This window comes from Myotis brandtii, unplaced genomic scaffold (genome assembly GCF_000412655.1).
Source record: "Myotis brandtii unplaced genomic scaffold, ASM41265v1 scaffold422, whole genome shotgun sequence".
In the NCBI taxonomy this organism is placed as follows: Eukaryota; Metazoa; Chordata; class Mammalia; order Chiroptera; family Vespertilionidae; genus Myotis; species Myotis brandtii.
The window spans coordinates 2,107,025-2,124,432 of record NW_005366171.1 but is presented as its reverse complement, the minus strand read 5'-3'; the positions used below and the strand labels follow the sequence as shown (position 1 = coordinate 2,124,432).

The 17,408-nt window shown below is 42.6% G+C and overlaps 1 protein-coding gene across 2 annotated transcripts in view; it reads right to left on the bottom strand.

Annotated features, from left to right (window-relative positions):
- Nucleotides 1–5,568: 5,568 nt before the first annotated feature.
- Nucleotides 5,569–17,408, bottom strand: part of ZNF143 (zinc finger protein 143) — a 32,352-nt gene continuing 20,512 nt past the window's right edge. For both annotated transcript variants that reach the window (XM_005873961.2, XM_005873960.2), the window contains exons 13-16: nt 15,671–15,819; nt 12,245–12,406; nt 7,762–7,908; nt 5,569–6,904 (exon numbers count right to left, since the gene is read on the bottom strand). In XM_005873961.2, coding sequence (XP_005874023.1) covers nt 6,821–6,904; nt 7,762–7,908; nt 12,245–12,406; nt 15,671–15,819 — 542 coding nt within the window. In that variant the 3' untranslated portion in view covers nt 5,569–6,820. The remainder of the gene's footprint in view (nt 6,905–7,761; nt 7,909–12,244; nt 12,407–15,670; nt 15,820–17,408) is intronic.

The window sequence follows — 17,408 nt, the reverse complement described above, 5'->3', positions numbered from 1 at the left end:
GCAAATATTACTTTCGTTCCTTTTAGTTTGGCATGGATGGCTACAATCAGGCACTCTCACTCACCCTAGAGGAGTACATGCAGGTTCAGGACTTTCTGGAGTCAAAAAGTTTGCCCACCCCTGTTAGTCCCTCACATTGTTTTCTCCCAGGATGAAATGATATCCTTCAAGATGAGAGAAAAGGTTGCCCTTCCCAGGCACAGCTGGCTAACTTGTTCTAGATTCTAGGACACCGTAAGCAAGCAGTGTGTAGCTGTGGATTGCTCCCTAAACCTACACAGCACCTCCTGCTGGTGGCTGACTCCCAGGCTCACCAATAATGCCTCTCATTCATTTAGTACCCCCCCCCCTTTTTTTTTAAATTTACTTTGAAATACCCACAAGGTTTCCCCAGCTTCACAATAGTGAAGATCACATATGCAGAAAAAAAGTGGTTCACTTTTCTGGTGTTCCTGAGTTCCTATTGAAAAGAACAGTAAGCAATTTCAGGATGCTAGAAAAGCCCTAAGGCAGTGGAGGTGGGGTGGGGAACCACCACTTGCCAGTTGAGTTTTATCTGCGTAAGATCTGGTGAATTTAAGAGCTGCTTCCAAACTGGGACATATTGCCCTGCCCCAAAGCCCTGTCAGTCACTGGCTTAGAGCAAAAGCTTCTTACTTACAAAGATAAGGCAACCCTCTTGCAGATTTTAGTTTTTGCTTTTTCCAGAGAAACTGCAGAATTTATCTGGGTGGCACCGCCAGAGTCTGTAATCCAGATTAGAGCTGTTTTCCACATCCCTTTCTCAGGCTCCTATCTGAGCCAGGGCTTCGGGGCAGATTAGTGAAGTGCTAGGAGCTGTGTGTCCAGAGGAACCCTGCGGAGGGGAGGCAAACTAGGGAGAAATTTGGGATTGACATTAGAACAGGAATCCCATTTTCTTTCACTTGAATGCAGAAAGTAGGGTCGGGGGGGCATTTTGCTAGATAATTCACATTTTAGCTATTCATGCAATTAGCCTGAATCTTGAGTAAGTCTACTCTCAGCATGACATTCTGTCCTTCAAGTTTAGCTGTGCTCTAGAAACACTTGAAATCCCGCATGGAGATTCTCTGTACCTCTCAAGCCAGGGGAGTTTAGAGCCAGAGGGAACAGCTAGAGGTGACCTGCTGCTCTGCCAGGTCACCAGGAGTTATGGGGAAGTGGAATTCTCCCTTATCCTAAGAGACCCCACAATCTAAAAGGGAAAAGCAGATGCTATGTTCCTAAAATACAAGTCACACCTGCTGTGTGACAGTGAGAAGAGAAGGGCTTTTTTTTTTTTAAATATATTTTATTGATTATTTTACAGAGAGGAAGGGAGAGGGATAGAGAGTCAGAAACATCGATGAGAGAGAAACATCAATCAGCTGGTTCCCCCCCCCCCAACACACACACACACTAGGGATGTGCCCACAATCAAGGTACATGCCCTTGACCGGAATCGAACCTGGGACTCTTTAGTCTGCAGGCCTATGCTCTATCCACAGAGCCAAACTGGTTAGGGCGAGAAGGGCGAGAAGGGCTTTTTTCAGCAGGGCAGGCTACACAATCTGTGAGGCTCAGTCAAAAAGGAAATGTGGGGCCTCTTGGTCAAAAAGCAGGAAAAACAGTGCTGTGAGGTCCTGGCTGGTTAGCTCGGCTGCTTGGAGCATTGTCCTAATACGCCAAGATTGTGGGCTCGATCCCTGGTCAGGGCACATACAAGAAACAACCAATGAATGCAAAAATAAGTGAACAGCAGATTGATGTTTCTCTCTCTGTCTCCAAAAAAGTGTGGTTAAATGCATACATAAAGTCAGATACACAAAGACATTTATACGAGGTACTTGGCAGATTCATAGAGAATGGAAAGGTGGCTGCAGGGCTGGGGGAGGGGTGATGGGGAGTTATTGTTTGAAAAAGTTCTTTAGCTGGTGAGTAGTGATATTTGCTCAACAATGTTAACGTACCTAATGACACTGAACTCAAAACCCTTCACACCCCTCTGCGCGCGCGCGCGCGCACACACACACACACACACACACACACACACACTACTTCTCATGGTGTTTTAATTTGCTATTTAACATCATTCTAAGAAAAATTAAAGAACTTTAGTATGAATGTTATCCTTCATATTTCTATTATGCAATGCCAATTTTAAATGAAACTATCAGAGTGTGTAACTTGTATTTGGGGATCACTGAAATGATGCAATTGGAATTCTGTGGCTCATTCCAGGAAGGGAGGGTACCTGGAGCTGGCCCAGGAAAGGAGGAGGGAGGAAGCGAGGGTCCTCCTGGCACAAGCCTGGGGAAAGAGTTTCTGAGGGCCTGGGCCCTCAAGGTGCTTGGGGCAGGCGCTCTCTTGGGCCGACAAATCCCCTCACCCCTTCCCACAGGACTGCCACCCCAGCCCACAGTAAATGGGCTACTCCCAGGTATCTTCAAAACTCAGAGCTGGGATAGGCAAGAGGCTTGCTCCTGTCAAGACTCAGCTAAAGTCGGCCACCCACCAGGAACACTATGGTACTGCCAACCTAGGGCAAGAATGGCCACCACCATGGGCACCAACCTCCACAGGGTGTATGCGTCTGTCACTGACCCTCCTGCACTGGCACCCAGGCCCCTGCCAAAGGCAGAAGGCACAGCAGCAGTCACAGGGGGAGGGCAAGCATGGGGAGGCCAGGCAGGGAAGCAGCATGGAGAAGAGAACTCATTGAGACAGGCCACAGGGGGTGGGACTAAGTCCAGGCTCCAAGCCCCCAGTTCCTGCTCCATTCATTGTTCCTTGAGACTTCACTTACAGAACACAGATTCACAGATAAGATGATTAAGAATTTCAAGACTTCAACTCCAGTGCATTAACTCCCAAGTGCAGGGCCCTTCAAAGTGCAGGGTCTTTTTTTTTTTTTTTAAATAAATTTTACTGATTTTTTTTTTACAGAGAGGAAGGGAGGATAGAGAGTTAGAAACATCGATCAGCTGCCTCCTGCACACCCCCCACTGGGGATGTGCCCGCAACCAAGGTACATGCCCTTGACTGGAATCGAACCTGGGACCCTTCAGTCCGCAGGCCAACGCTCTACCACTGAGCCAAGCTGGTCAGGGCCAGAGTGCAGGGTCTTGTTCAACTGTACTGGTCACACATCCATGACGCCAGCCCTGTTCCTCAGGCACAAGAAAGGAGGGTATTTGGCCCTGTCAGTGTGTCTCAGTGGTTGAGCATTGAGTCATGAACCAGGAGGCCACAGTTCGATTCCAGGTGAGGTCACATGCCCGGGTTGTGGGCTTGATCCTCAGTGTGGGCATGCAGGAGGCAGCTGATCAATGATTCTCATCATTGATGGTTCTTTTTCTCCCTCTCCCTCTCTCTCTGGAAAACACACACACACACACACACACACACACACACACACACACACACACACACACAAAGTATTGTTTGAAAGATCTCCTCATCCCTAAAGGAAATCTAAGTATAGAAAGTGCTACAGCAGAGGGGGCTGAGGCAGCCTTCTCCACCTTTCCCTCCTGACAACAGACTTCAGCTGTGCCCTTTCCTTTTCACTGTCCCCTCTCACTGTTGGGGTCTGCTGACACTTGATTGGTCTACAATCACATCTGAGCCAGGAAATGCTGGACCCAAAATTCCTTGGGATGATACATGGAAATCTAGTCTATTTCAGTGCTTAGTGCCTGGTTTCCTAAGGTACTTACCTAGTCCCAGTCCCAGGGCTGCCACACAGGAAAGCAGCATGAGAGACTGTCCAGTTAGTTTGCTCCTGATGGAGGGTGGCCGAGTTGGGGGTAGTTAGGGAGTGATGTGGTCCCCTGGGCAGCTGCCACCGGTAGAGGATTAAGGAAGCCAATCCCTCATTTTATCCTATTTCCTCTTTTTTCTTTTAATATATTTTTATTGATTTTAGAGACGAAGGGAGAGGGAGAGAAAGATAGAAACACCAATGATGAGAGAGAATCATTGATCGGCTGCCTCCTGCACGTCCCCCATTGGGGATCGAGCCTGCAATCCAGGCATGTGCCCTTGACCGGAACCAAACCTGGGACTCTTCAGTCCGCAGGCTGACGCTCTATCCACTGAGCCAACACAGCTAGTGTTATTTTCTAAATTCTTTCCTTTGTAGTGGCCCAGAGCTGTGTCTGGGATAGAGTGTTTTTCTTGGACTGAAAGATTTGCCTTGACCATTGTCTGGATTGTATTGCAGTTATTCTCCTACCGGCTCCTTTTGCTAAAGTGTACTCTTGTTTCATCAAGTGCCTTTGGGGGACTTCAACTTTGGAGGGCTCCTTCCGGCATCCTGCACTGTGAAACCTACACCAGCCTCACTAACTAACAACTGTCAGCTCATCAGCTGGAGTCTGTCCTTGGGGAAATCCTGCCCCCTCCTGAGGTCCCATTGCCAGGAAGGCAGGGAGGGGACCAACCAACAGCACCACTCTGCACTTTCCTCTGGTGCCAGTAGGAAGGCTTTTTCTTTTGAGCTGGGGGATAATCAGGTCCACCAGCAGAGTCCAGCCGGCAAAGGAGCTGTGAGAGGCCCAGGGAAGTCGATAGCTTGGGTTTGGGTCTTGGGAAGCACAGATGGGCTGGTGGGCCCAGCCCAGGAGCTCCCTATTGGCAGGACAGGGACTGGGAGGCTGGTGCTCCGCCCTGGGACTTCCCAGATTCTGTTCTCCTGCTCACCGCCTGAGGCCCCTTTCTGAGCCTCAGCAGGCCTCATCTGGGAGTTCTCAGCATGTTTAAATGTCCCTGTCAAGAATGAAGACTGGATCTGCGGGTGACTAAGACCTTTTCTAGTGTTATGTATCTACGAACAGCTTTGAAGGGCAAGCCACCAATGCCCTGCCCAACTCAGAAAGGTTTCCCATTTCAAATGACTAAGTCATGACCCTTTTTCATTAAGACTTCAAAGAACCTGATCCAAGATAACACTCATCTATATATGTGAAAGTCTAAGCAAGTGACCAGCTGGTAGCTATGATGTGCACTGACCACCAGGGGGGCAGACACTCAATCCTGGAGCTGCAGAGCCACAGCAACTTTGCAGAGTGCCCTCTTCCACTCTGGGACCCTTCAGGGGATGTCAGACTGCTGGTTTCTGCAGGATCCCCACAGACCAGGCCGAGGGACCCTGCTCACTCCGCAGACGCCCTTCGAGCCCTGGCACCAGCTGGGGAGGGATCGCCGAAGGTTGGCTCCAGGATGTGTCTGGCCTGTCTTGCCCAGTCTCGCTCCACCGGCCACCTTCTAACTAATTTATTTTCAATGTGCACGAGTCTGTGCACGGGGCCTCTAGCATGAAATAAAACAGCCTGACATTTTTTCCTTTTTTATTGTAAAGCTGGAAATGAAAACCAGCCACATGTCAGCTCTCTGGCAAACAAAGCATGGAGAATGACAGCGACCAAGTGATTGTTGCAGGACAACCCTCCACTCCCTCCCCCTTTTTTTAATCTTTAGCTGAATTTCTGACATTAGAGATGGTTTTCCAAGTGCTCAGATCATTAGGTAACCAGAAACCAAAGCTCATCTTGATCATCTTTGCCATAAATTATCATCTGAGAAGGCAGCTGTGGCGTGGTGAAATACACACTGGATTTGGGAGTCAGAAAGTCTGGGTTCTCAAGTCCTTGCTCTGCCCCTTCACAGCTATAGGCCTGGGTAAGACACTTAACTTCTTTGGAACTTCACTTTCCTCCTGTACAAATATGGCATTGTAAATCCCATATATCTCACAAAACTGTTATGAGTACATAAAAATGTATAGAATAGTACTTATTCGGTGCTTGATCTACAATGTACTCTCAATCATGTGTGTTGGGTTATAATCTATTACATTTGTGGTATTTTCTGTAACAGTTCCCCCCACCCCCCATACCAATTTAATAAAACAAATATAAAGGTAACATTTTAAAAATTGCTGTATTCAAAATAATAAACTTTAGGGTAAATAAGCTTTAAAATAAAAGTACATAAGCAAAAAAATAAATAATTTACACCAACCCACTAACCTTATTTTCAGAGTAAAGCCACTGTTATCTGGGCTCCAGATTGTGGTCAAACTTTGATAGTGCATTATTTTTTTTTTTTAAAACAGTAACAAAAACATGAACACTAAGTAAAGTCTTTAACAAAACCAAAGTACTGGATTTAGCTTTTTAATTTTAAGTAACCAAACTTTGTAATTTTATACATAATCCAATGTAGTGCTAATATAATTAGCATTTCAGCTTGAAGAGCTGGTAATTAACAGGAATGGAAGCCTTAATGAACAGTCTTCAAACCATGAGACAAAAGTAAAAACAGACAAATATACAGTAGAACAAAAGCTGCAGACACTCTACTAACCAGGGGAAATATTTACAGGCTTTACATTCTTTATTATCCATGATGGCTTTTGGAATTATGATTGTGTGACATATAGAACCTTTGATATTTTAGATATAGCCTTTATTTGTGTGGTTTTTTTTTCACAGTAAGTTAAAAATCCACCCTAAGTCTCGGTAAGACTTCACTGTCTTACATAAAGACTCTAGGAGTCTGCAATGTGATAAAAGAGTAATGTGAAAATTTACTGGATTGCCCTAATTTCATACTTCCTTGTACACAATGAATCAATTTGGAAATCTATTCCAAGGGTTATATACACAAAAGTGTCAAGAATAAAATGTTCTCCACTCTTGCATAAAAATGTGTACAGTGTTGAGGAATGGAAAAGTTATCATTTTCCTGGGCCCCGGGCTTCCTGGAGCTCTGCTGCCTGAAGATGAAAGGCTCCCTGGCTTTATTGCTCTTGGGATTAGTCATCCAGCCCTGGTGTTTCTCCTTGTTGGATCCTGGATGCTATTCTGATGGCTTCTTCCAGAGATGGCTGTTCTCCAAGCTGAAACAGGAACATACACAAACCCACAATCAAGATAATGCCAAAGGAATCTTATATGCCAGAAGTGGGATTTCTGGCACCTGGGCTTGTTAAGCAACCTCCACTTGATCCTTTCAGTAAGAGAAAATAAAAACAAAAACAAACCCAATTCTTACAGGGGAGAATAATACAGTTTCTTTATTTAGGATTTTGATAAACTTTTGCACATGCAAGGGACAAAGACAGTCATCTTTTCCAAGGGAGATAATTTGGAGCGCTTCCTGAGCCTTTAGCTTCTATGCCCATAAGCTAAATTAGAACCAATGGCTGGAATTTTCATCAGTGTGTTCTTTTTTAATCTTCAACTGAGGATATTTTTCCATTGATTTTTAGAGTTAAGGAGAGGGAAAGACAGAGAGAAATGTCGATGTGAGAGAAACGCATTGATTGGTTGCCTCCTGCATGAGCCCCAACCAGGGCCTGGGCCAGGGAGGAGCCTACAACCCAGGTACATGCCCTAGATCAGAATCGAACCCAGTACCCTTTGGTCTGCAGGCTGATGCTCTATCCACTGAGCCAAACCAGCTAGGGCCTAATTAGACTTTTTTTCTGAGAGTTAAGATAGCTGGCTTGATGTATATGGGATACATACTAGAAGCTTTATTTTTCTCACTAAAAATTCCCCTAGAATATGCAAAGTTAGTAAAGAACAAAGTGTTGGTCTCTTTGAATCTACGTGAACACAGCAATTTCCTTAAAGTGACACAGATTATTCTGTGTCCCGCCTCCTGTAACGGTTATGCATAAAGCACAGTGTCCAAGGTTGAGAGGTATGTGTAGTGCTGCTGTTGACGGAAGACAGCTGCCTCTGGACTCACCTGAACTGCAATCTGGGTACCATTGGATGTTGCCACTAAGGTCAGAGGTCTGGTTTCTGTGGTTACTAAGTGATGGCTGTGCTGCTGGTGCCCCATTTCTGATGAGGCAGTGTGGAATGCTGCCAAGTCCTGAGCCACAATTGCAACCTTAACCAAAAAATACACAAAAGAATTAAAACTATGATTTAAAAAATACATATATATTTTTGTTAATTTCAGAGAGGAAGGGAGAGGGAGGAAGAGAGAGATAGAAACATCAATGATGAGAGAGAATCATGGATTGGCTGCTTCCTGCACACCCCTTACTGGGGATTGAGCCTGCAACCTGGGCATATGCCCTTGACTGGAATTGAACCTGGGACCCTTCAGTCTGCAGGCCAATGCTCTATCCACTGAGCCAAACCAGCTAGGGCTAAAAAAAATTATGATTTAAATAGGTTAAAATCCATTCAAGGAAAAGGATTGTCTTCAAATTCAAAAGGAAAAACTCCCTTCTGACCACAGAGCTGCAGAAGCCTGAAGCTGAAGAGACCTTCCTTATATATTGTCTGTTCTGGACTCCTCTTTTGAGAATACCGAGGCTCAGAAAGAAGGGATTTATCCAAGATTATGGAGTGAGGCAATGGTATATCAGGGTAGAGGATACTGGAGAAGTGGATCCTATCACTGACTCTATTACTCAGGGGAGACATGACTGTGTCTGGGTTCTATTACCCTAAGTGGATGCTTGGAAAGTTACACATGTGGAATAATTCAAACATCAAATGTCTACTTCCAAGTTTGGAGCAGTGGTCGATAATATACTGTTTTCTCCTGTTTACCCGTTACCTTTTCATTAGACTCCAGGAAAACTGAAAGGACCAGTAGCATTACTGACAAATAGCAACATATCTTGTTATACTCATTTCCTATTTTAGATGCCATGGAATCTTTGCATATTGTTGCTGAAGCATCTATCCAGAGTGGTTAAAAGTGCTTTCATGGCTCTTAAACCACAAATGTAACTCTTCCTATGTAGATAACATGGAAAATGGCATCAAATACTTCTGTTATATGATATTCTAAAATTTTGCTCAGCCAAACTCAGAGGAAGAATATATTAAAAACTAAAATTTCTGTTTTTCTTGGCCACTAGTCCACTAAAATGCTAAGCTGGATCAATCCCAGCAATGTTTCATAATCTAGTAACAGAGTTTGGCCCAGCAAGGGCAGTGATTTATATCGGACTAACCCATCCTGCAGATAACTATCATAAACTGTGGACAAAAATAGGAAAAAGCAACTGTCGAAGGCATTGAAGAATGAGGAAAAGCAGGCAGAAACTGCAGGGGATTCTCAAAGAAAGGAAATCATGTTGGTTCACATCTCTGCTGAAATAGCTTTTTCACTGAGACCATTCCCCAGTCTGCGCAGCACAGGGCAACTTAACGTATGAGATAATGGAGTCTAGGGCTGCCAGAATGGTTATACATTGGGAGGAATATTCTAGAAAGGAGAAAACCAGAGGGGGACCCCCCCCAAATCTGTGTATAAACTCTCCCCAATTCCTTAAGACACCAGAACTGCCAGTGTATCGGTAAGTTCCAATAATTCTGGTAGAAAGCAGCAGCTGGAAGTCTGAAAAAGCGGAGATTTCAGCAACACTCACCACAGGAGAGACAACATTTAGTTTCTATCCTGCCAAGTTAGAGGGTCTGGACTACAAATAATGCTAAAGCCTACCCTTCAGATAATCCACAGGTGGAGTCTGAACACCCCAAGTGGATCATCAACATCTGCACAATGGCTTACAGCTGCAGCAGAGAAGCAATGGCAGTAGCTGGTTCTCACGTAAAACCTCCCACCCTTGTGATATCCCCAGTGCTGGAAGCAGACTGATTTCATTCCAGCCCTCAAAGCCTTGTCTTCTGAGAATTTTCCTATCTCTCCAGAGAATTGTCCTAGCCCACAGGCTACAGATAAGCTGCATAAGAATGTTTGCTTTAGGGTCACTATCTTTCCAGACCTGCAACTGTAATTAGTACAAGGTATATTTACCCAAGCTGAGTTATAAACCCAACCCAGTATTCTAGAGCCATGGAAATGGCTGCAAACTGATTAGGTGGGACCATTCTATAAGACAGCCTGAAAGTTGTATTGTTTTGTGTGTTTTTTGCATAAGGTATAATTAGCAAACAATATATAAGTACCCATCTTAGGTGCTCTATTGCGTTTTGACAGATAATCTGTGAAACTGGCACCTAAAACAAGATATAGTACAGTTCCTTCATATTCCATGCCATCAATGTCCTTCCCAAGCCAAGCAGAACTTTCTGATTTCTATGGCATGGATTTGTTTTGTCTGCTCTTGGATTTCATACAAGTGGAACCATACAGTATGAATTCTAGTGGAATTTCTGGGTCAAAGAGCAGAGGTATGTTCGACTTTATAAGAAACTGCTAAACTGTTCTTCTAAGTGGTGGTATCATTTTACACTCCCACTAGTGTATATGAATGTTCTAGTTACTTCACATCTTTGCCAACATTTGGTTTTAAGTCTTCTTTTATTTTAGCCATTTTCCTGTGTCTGAAAGGTATCTCACTGTGATTTTAATTTGCTCTTCTTTAATGACTAAAGATGTTAAGTACTTTTTGTGTTATTGCCAGTCATCTTCTTTTGTAAGGGGTCTGTTAAATAAGCAATCAAATGTGCTCTTTTTAAAAACTTTATTTATTTATTCTGCTCATTTTTAATGGGCTGTTCATGTTTTTATTATTGATTTGTAGAGGGTTTCTTATATATTTCCAATACAAGTTCACTGTCAGATATATAAATACTGTGACTAACTTTTTCCCAGTTTGGCACTTTTTTTTTAGTGATATATTTTGGTGAGCAGAATTAATTTTGATGAAGTCCAATTGGTCAGTTTTCTCTTTTGTTAGTACATTCTGTATCTTAAGAAATCTTTTCTCTAAAGCTGCAAAAATACTCAATTCTTCAGAAGCTTTAAGATTCTGAGTTTTGTATTTCAAGGTGTAGAAGAACTTCAACTTTGTTCTTTTTTCAATATTGTTTTGGCTTTTATAGGTCCTTTGCATTTTCAGGTAAATTTTAGAACTGGATTATCTATATCATCAAAAAAGTCTGCTGAAATTTTTATTATGATGGTATTGAAATCTACAAATGAATTTACGAAGAATGAGAGCTACTAATTAAGACAGACTCTCACTGCAGTGAAACTTAACATTGCCTTCAGCACTGTACAAGAATAGTTTTTAAATGTATTAATCAATATCATGTATTTTAATGAAAATGAAAAAATTAGAACTACAAAGAGATACATCAGATTGACAAAAATCCAAAAGGATTTTTTTCCCACAGGGAAAAAAAGGGAAGAGTAGCTTGGCACTCTCAAATACTGCCGGCAGGAATATAGAGTGGCACAACCCTAGAAGGGAAGTTGGGCAACACATTACAATTGCAAACCCATATATCTTTTTACCCACCAATTCCACTCTAGGGATTTACCTACAAGATATACTCATACACATGCAAAATCACATGTGCACAAGGTTATGTGCTGTTTGAAACAGCAAAAACCAAATGAATTATGGCATACCCATACAGTGGAATACAATATAGATTAAAAAAAGAATGAGGAAGCTCTCTATATAATGAAATAGACTTTCTAAATATGTTAGTAAATTAAAAAACCAACAAGGTAAAGAACAGTTTACTACCATAAAAAAAGGAAATGGGGAAAATGACTGTATCTGTTTGTATATGCTTCATGAATCATTGAAAGAATACATGAGAAACCAATAAATGTGGATTATCTCTACGGGGCAAGAACAAGGTTGATGGAGGCAGGGGTGGGAAGACTTTTTTTTTTGTAAGAGAACATATATTGGGTAAATTACAGAGGCAGAAAAAGTAATTCCTAGAAGAAATGGGCTTAGGAAACAAGTTATGGAGGTAAAGGAAGGGAATTTGGAACTTGGGAGTGAGGAAGCGAATGGTGAAGGGTGGGGGGCGTGAGGGAAAGGGGAAGGCACGGGTGTATTCCTGGACTCCTGGAAGGGAGAGTGCCAGAAGGAAGATTTTTCAATGCATACCTGTATATACATTCTGATTTTTGAACTATGTGAATATATTACATATTCAAAAAATTAAATAAACTAAATTTTGCAAATGAATTTTCCCCTAAGAGTCTGAGGATGATGATGATTGTAGGAAGAGCTATCATTAATGAACACTTAATGGGCTGAGTAGTTTAAATGCGCTATCTCAATCAATCCTTATGTCAGTCTTATGTGCCAGATGCAACACTCCTATTTTACAGACGATGAAAACAGACTCAGAGGGTTATGTAACTTAGAAACTGTAAAACTGGGATCAATTTGAAGTTTCTGTGCTTAACTGCTATATCACACTGTACATCTATTAACAATTTTGATATTGACATGTTTTGATTGATATAAAAGAAGAAAAAAAGCAATTACCTGCTGCCCTTCTGTACCCTCAGCAGTTACCATAGCAACTGAGTGTGTCCCTGCTGAGGAGATGACTGCATCATGAGCAGGGACTGTGATGGGTGTGCCATCCTGCGTTACCATTGTGATGGTATTGCCAATGGCTTGCATGTCAGCTTGAGATATGTTGACCTGCAATACAATGCATTTTACAAATCAGTCAATGTTTCTTGTTATATTTGACAATCTTTATGAAGGACTAGGCCTAACCCTTGTATAAATCTACTCTGAGGAGAGCAAATAAACATCTTCTATTTTAGAAGGAGGTTATCAGAAAATTGAGTATTTCTTAAATACATTTTCTCCTCTCCATCTCTACTGCCAATTTAGACCCTTACCTTTCTCTCATCTGACTTCCCACAAACACCACTTCTTTCCAGGTATCCAGCCTAACCCTCCCTAATCACCCTCTACCTTGACACCTTTCTACAAAAACAAATTTCAATATGCTCCCTGCTTAAATGTCCAGTGACTCCCTATCACTACAGTTCATTACACAGCATTTGTGACCTTTCATGATTGGCCTTTCACAGCCTCTCCAGACTCTTCTTCCAATACTTCCAAACCAACCACTTGGCACTCCCACCACAACTAACCATTTGCAGTCCCAGACTATTATATCTTCATGACTTTGCTCTTTCCTTCAATCTCTGCCTTGCAAACTCATGAATATTTTTTAAAAATATATTTTACTGATTTTTTTTACAGAGAGGAAGGGAGAGGGATAGAAAGTTAGAAACATTGATGAGAGAGAAGCATCAATCAGCTGCCTCCTGCACACCCCCTACTGGGGATGTGCCCACAACCAAGGTACGTGCCCTTTACCGGAATTGAACCCGGGACCCTTGAGTCCGCAGGCTGACGCTCCATCCACTGAGCCAAACCGGTTACGGCATTCATGAATATTTTTCATGATCCAACTGAATAGCCATTCTCTATAAGGGCCTCCAAGATTCCTTCAGGAAAAATCATTTACTTCTTCCTCCAGACTGCCACAGCACTCAACTATATACCCATCTTTATGAGACTCTAGAGCAGTGATGGCGAACCTATGACATGCGTGTCAGAGGTGACACGCAAACTCACTTTTTTGGTTGATTTTTCTTTGTTAAATGGCATTTAAATATATAAAATAAATATCAAAAATATAAATCTTTCTTTTACTATGGTTGCAAATATCAAAAAATTTCTATATGTGACACGGCACCAGAGTTAAGTTAGGGTTTTTCAAAATGCTGACACGCCGAGCTCAAAAGGTTCGCCATCACTGCTCTAGACGCCTGATGCACGACATTTGTGCACTCGGGGGCAGCCTTCAGCCCGGCCTGCGCCCTCTCGCAGTCCAGGAGCCCTCGGGGGATGTCCAACTGGAGCAGGCCTAAGTCATTAGTCGGACATCCTTGGTACTGCCGCAGAGGCAGAAGAGGCTCCCGCCACCACCACTGCACTCATCAGCAGTGAGCCCGGCTTCTGGCTGAGCAGCACTCCCCCTGTGGGAGTGCACTGACCACCAGGGAGCAGCTCCTGCATTGAGTGTCTGCCCCCTGGTGGTCAGTGCGTGTCAAAGCGACCGTTTGTTCTGCCGTTCGGTCAGTTTGCATATTAGCCTTTTATTATATCGGATTGTTTATTTTAGGAAGGTCTCTCTCCTATTAGACTATGATACTTCCTGTGCTCCCCACACTAAGTCTACCAAAATGTCTAGCACTGGATAGATGTTCAATAAATGTTTGTTGTTTAATTGACTAAAGGAATGGAACAGAAACCTAATTCCTGAAGAGAATGGGAAGGTTACCAGAAAATACAACATTGTAGTGGGGAAAATAGCTGTTTGGGAGCATGTGAAGAGGGATTAAACTCATTCTATATAGTCAGAGAGGAGCCACTAAGTAAATGACATGGTAGTAGGTTACTGTGTGATAAACACTATAATAATCCAAAAATGGAACAGGCTGCCTCTTAAGAGAGAAACTGCCTCATGTATTTTAGGGCTGCTGTGGAGAGAATTTCTCCTGTAGTAGGGAGGGAGGGAAGTTAGATCAAATGATGTCCAGAGGGCCTTGTCTGTGTGGAATTAGTGATGTCAAAAGTTAAGGGGAGGGCCCAGCTGGTGTGGCTCAGTGGTTGAGTGCTGACTCATGCGCCAAGAGTTTGACAGTTCGATTCATAGTCAGGGCACATGTCTGGGTTGTGGGCTCCATCCCCGGTGGGAGGCATGCAGGATTGATGTTTCTCTCTCCTTGATGTTTCTATCTCTCTCTCCCTTTCCTTTCCTCTCTCTCTCTCAAAATCAATTTAAAAAAAAGAAAAAAGTAAGGAGGTGTTAAATGGGATGGCACAAGAGCTTCATATTTTCCAATCCTGACTACGTTCTGCCTCCTAGCTAACACCAGCATCTTAACAGTTACCAACACAAATGGCAGATTAATCATGGGAGGTAAAGCTCTGAGAGACAGAGGTAAGGAGGGAGTTTGCCAAGGAAAAGGCAGATATAGAAGGTAAAGAATCCCAGATGCCTATTTCCACCAGGCGCTAAGCCCATCTTAGCTAGAGCTTAAAAATAAAATCTAGTCTGAATTGTTTTCGGCTAGTGGCATATAGAAAAACAATAACAAGTTTGACTATTGGAGAACAACCATTACATTGCTTTTCCTGGGGAAATCAAGATACCTGTTCTACTAATTATGTGAAGCTCCCATGACTCCATGTAGGGAGAGTGCCACACTTTGGAAATTTTACAGGTTTGCCCATCACTGACTTCCTAGGGTCTTTTAATGATGCCATCATCACTCAGCCAAAGCTCTGTGATTTCTTTTTTTTTTTAATATATATTTTTATTGATTTCAGAGAGGAAGGGAGAGAGAGAGATAGAAACATCAATGATGACAGAGAATCATTGATTGGCTGCCTCTTGCACGCCCCCAACTGGGGATTAAGCCCACAACCTGGGCATGTGCCCTTGACCAGAATCAAACCCAGGACTCTTCAGCCAACAGGCCAACATTCTATCCACTGAGCCAAACTGGCTAGGGCTCTGCTGATGTCTTAATCTCACCTCCTGGACCTATTTAGCCACCAAATCCTATACCTTCTCTGAATTGTGTTTCACATGCATCCATTACTTTTCAAGCCCTCAATTTCACTGTGGTAATGACCTTCATCGCCTTGCCTTTGAACTATACCAGTAATACCATCTGAGTTCTAGAGTCACAAACCTTCTCTCTTAGACTCAGCATGCTACTGAAAAACCTTTAGGAAAGCTAGCAGTGCCTACAAGCTCAGGTCCAAACTTTATGCCGATATTCAAGGATTTCCTCAAGTGGGACCTAATCTGACTTTCAAGCCCAGGTTCAGAGAAATAGTATTAAACTTGTTTGGCTTTTGGTGCATACTTACATGCTGAGTCCCATCCTGGGATATGAGTGTAACCTGTTGACTCAACCCAGACTGGGTTACCATGGCTACTTGTGTAGACACAACATCATCCCCTTCTACACCTGTGACATATGTGATCTGGGGCCCTTTAAGAACATCTTCACCTTGACCTGTTTAAAACAAATGAATCATTTATTTGACCAATCAACCAAGATGCTTAGAAAACAGAGGATATTTTAAATATTAAATAAATATTATACAAATTAAAGTAGATGTATTATAGTCTACATAATGAAAATGGTTTCCAGCACCTCCTTCCAATTCTTCTAACTCCATTTTTGCGAAGTAAAAGCAAATCAAAGCAGACTGAACCAAACCTTTCCACATCAAAGTTAAGTGTTCTAATTTTGGGAAACTTCTCTTATTCTCTTAGTTGGAGTAATTACTGATACTACACATGTATGTTGGGGCAGTGAGTGGGGGAACTAACAGGAAGACTTGACTGGCAAATAATCCTTCCACTATGGCAAATTCTTACAGTCACTTAAGAAGCTGTTAAAAGTGATAAGACAATCTTCATAAACATTAACCACAAATCTGAATGGTGTGTAAATGCAAACTACGAATAGGAAATTGATTGCAAGTCATCAGTACACAATGACATCATTGTGTAAAGACAATGTAATGGCATGTTATCTGGTGTAAGGTTAATCATTTAATAAGTGACAGAATAGGAACCACCATCCACTTCTTTATTTCAAAAAGAACCAGCAAGTAAACAGAAATTTCAACAGTTCATTACTGCAATACTTGGCAACCAGGAAGATTTCTGAACCTTCTCTTCTTCTATCTTTTTCCACCTCTAATAAAGGCAGGAACAGGGTAAATATACATTTTTTTCCTTCAAAGGAGGACTTAATATGCTAATTTAAGAGTAGTTCTCAAAGTTAGTGGTTGATGCATGCACTCATATGGCTATAGTCATCCTGGCATAATTTCCATGGCAGTCATTACTTTGTTTTTTCTGTTGTCCTATTCCATAGCTATTTATATATCACTAGAGGCCTGGTGCATGGATTCATGCACCGGTGGGGTCCCTTGGTCTGGCCTGCGGGGATCGGCCGACACAACCTGGGCATGTGCCCTTGGCGGAATTGAACCCGGGACCCTTCAGTCTGTAGGCCGATGGTCTATCCACTGAGCCAAACCCTGTAGGGCCACCTAAATGTTTTCAATGCTTCATCAGTTGTTAAGAATGGGAAAGGTTTTTGTGTGTGTGTGTGTGTGTGTGTTTTTTAATTTTCAAATTTACCTCACTTAGGAGGTATTCAGTGAAACATTAAGATAATCTGTAAGTTGTTTTTGTTTTAGAAAAATCTATTCATTTTCCCTATTTACCTAAGCTGAGTTATTTAACTAAAATCACAGAATGTAGTTCTCCAAAGTATTTTTTCAATAGTTTATTCTTAATGAAATGAATGTTTTTGTCTCCTACAACACTACCTAACAGCACATGAATCAATTAAGTTATTTGGGAGTGCTTCACTGCTCTTATGCTTAAGATCAACATCCTTAACACATCCCTAACCTAGCTGCCCCTGCCTGGCTCTCCAGCCTCATTTCATGCCACCTTCCCAGGCAGAAGTGCCACACTGGCCAGGCTTCTCTCAGTCTCCAATTTACTTTGCTCTCTCCAACCTCAGGGATTTTTCCATGTGCCATTCCCTCTATTTGAAATGTTTCTTTTGGCCTTTGCTCT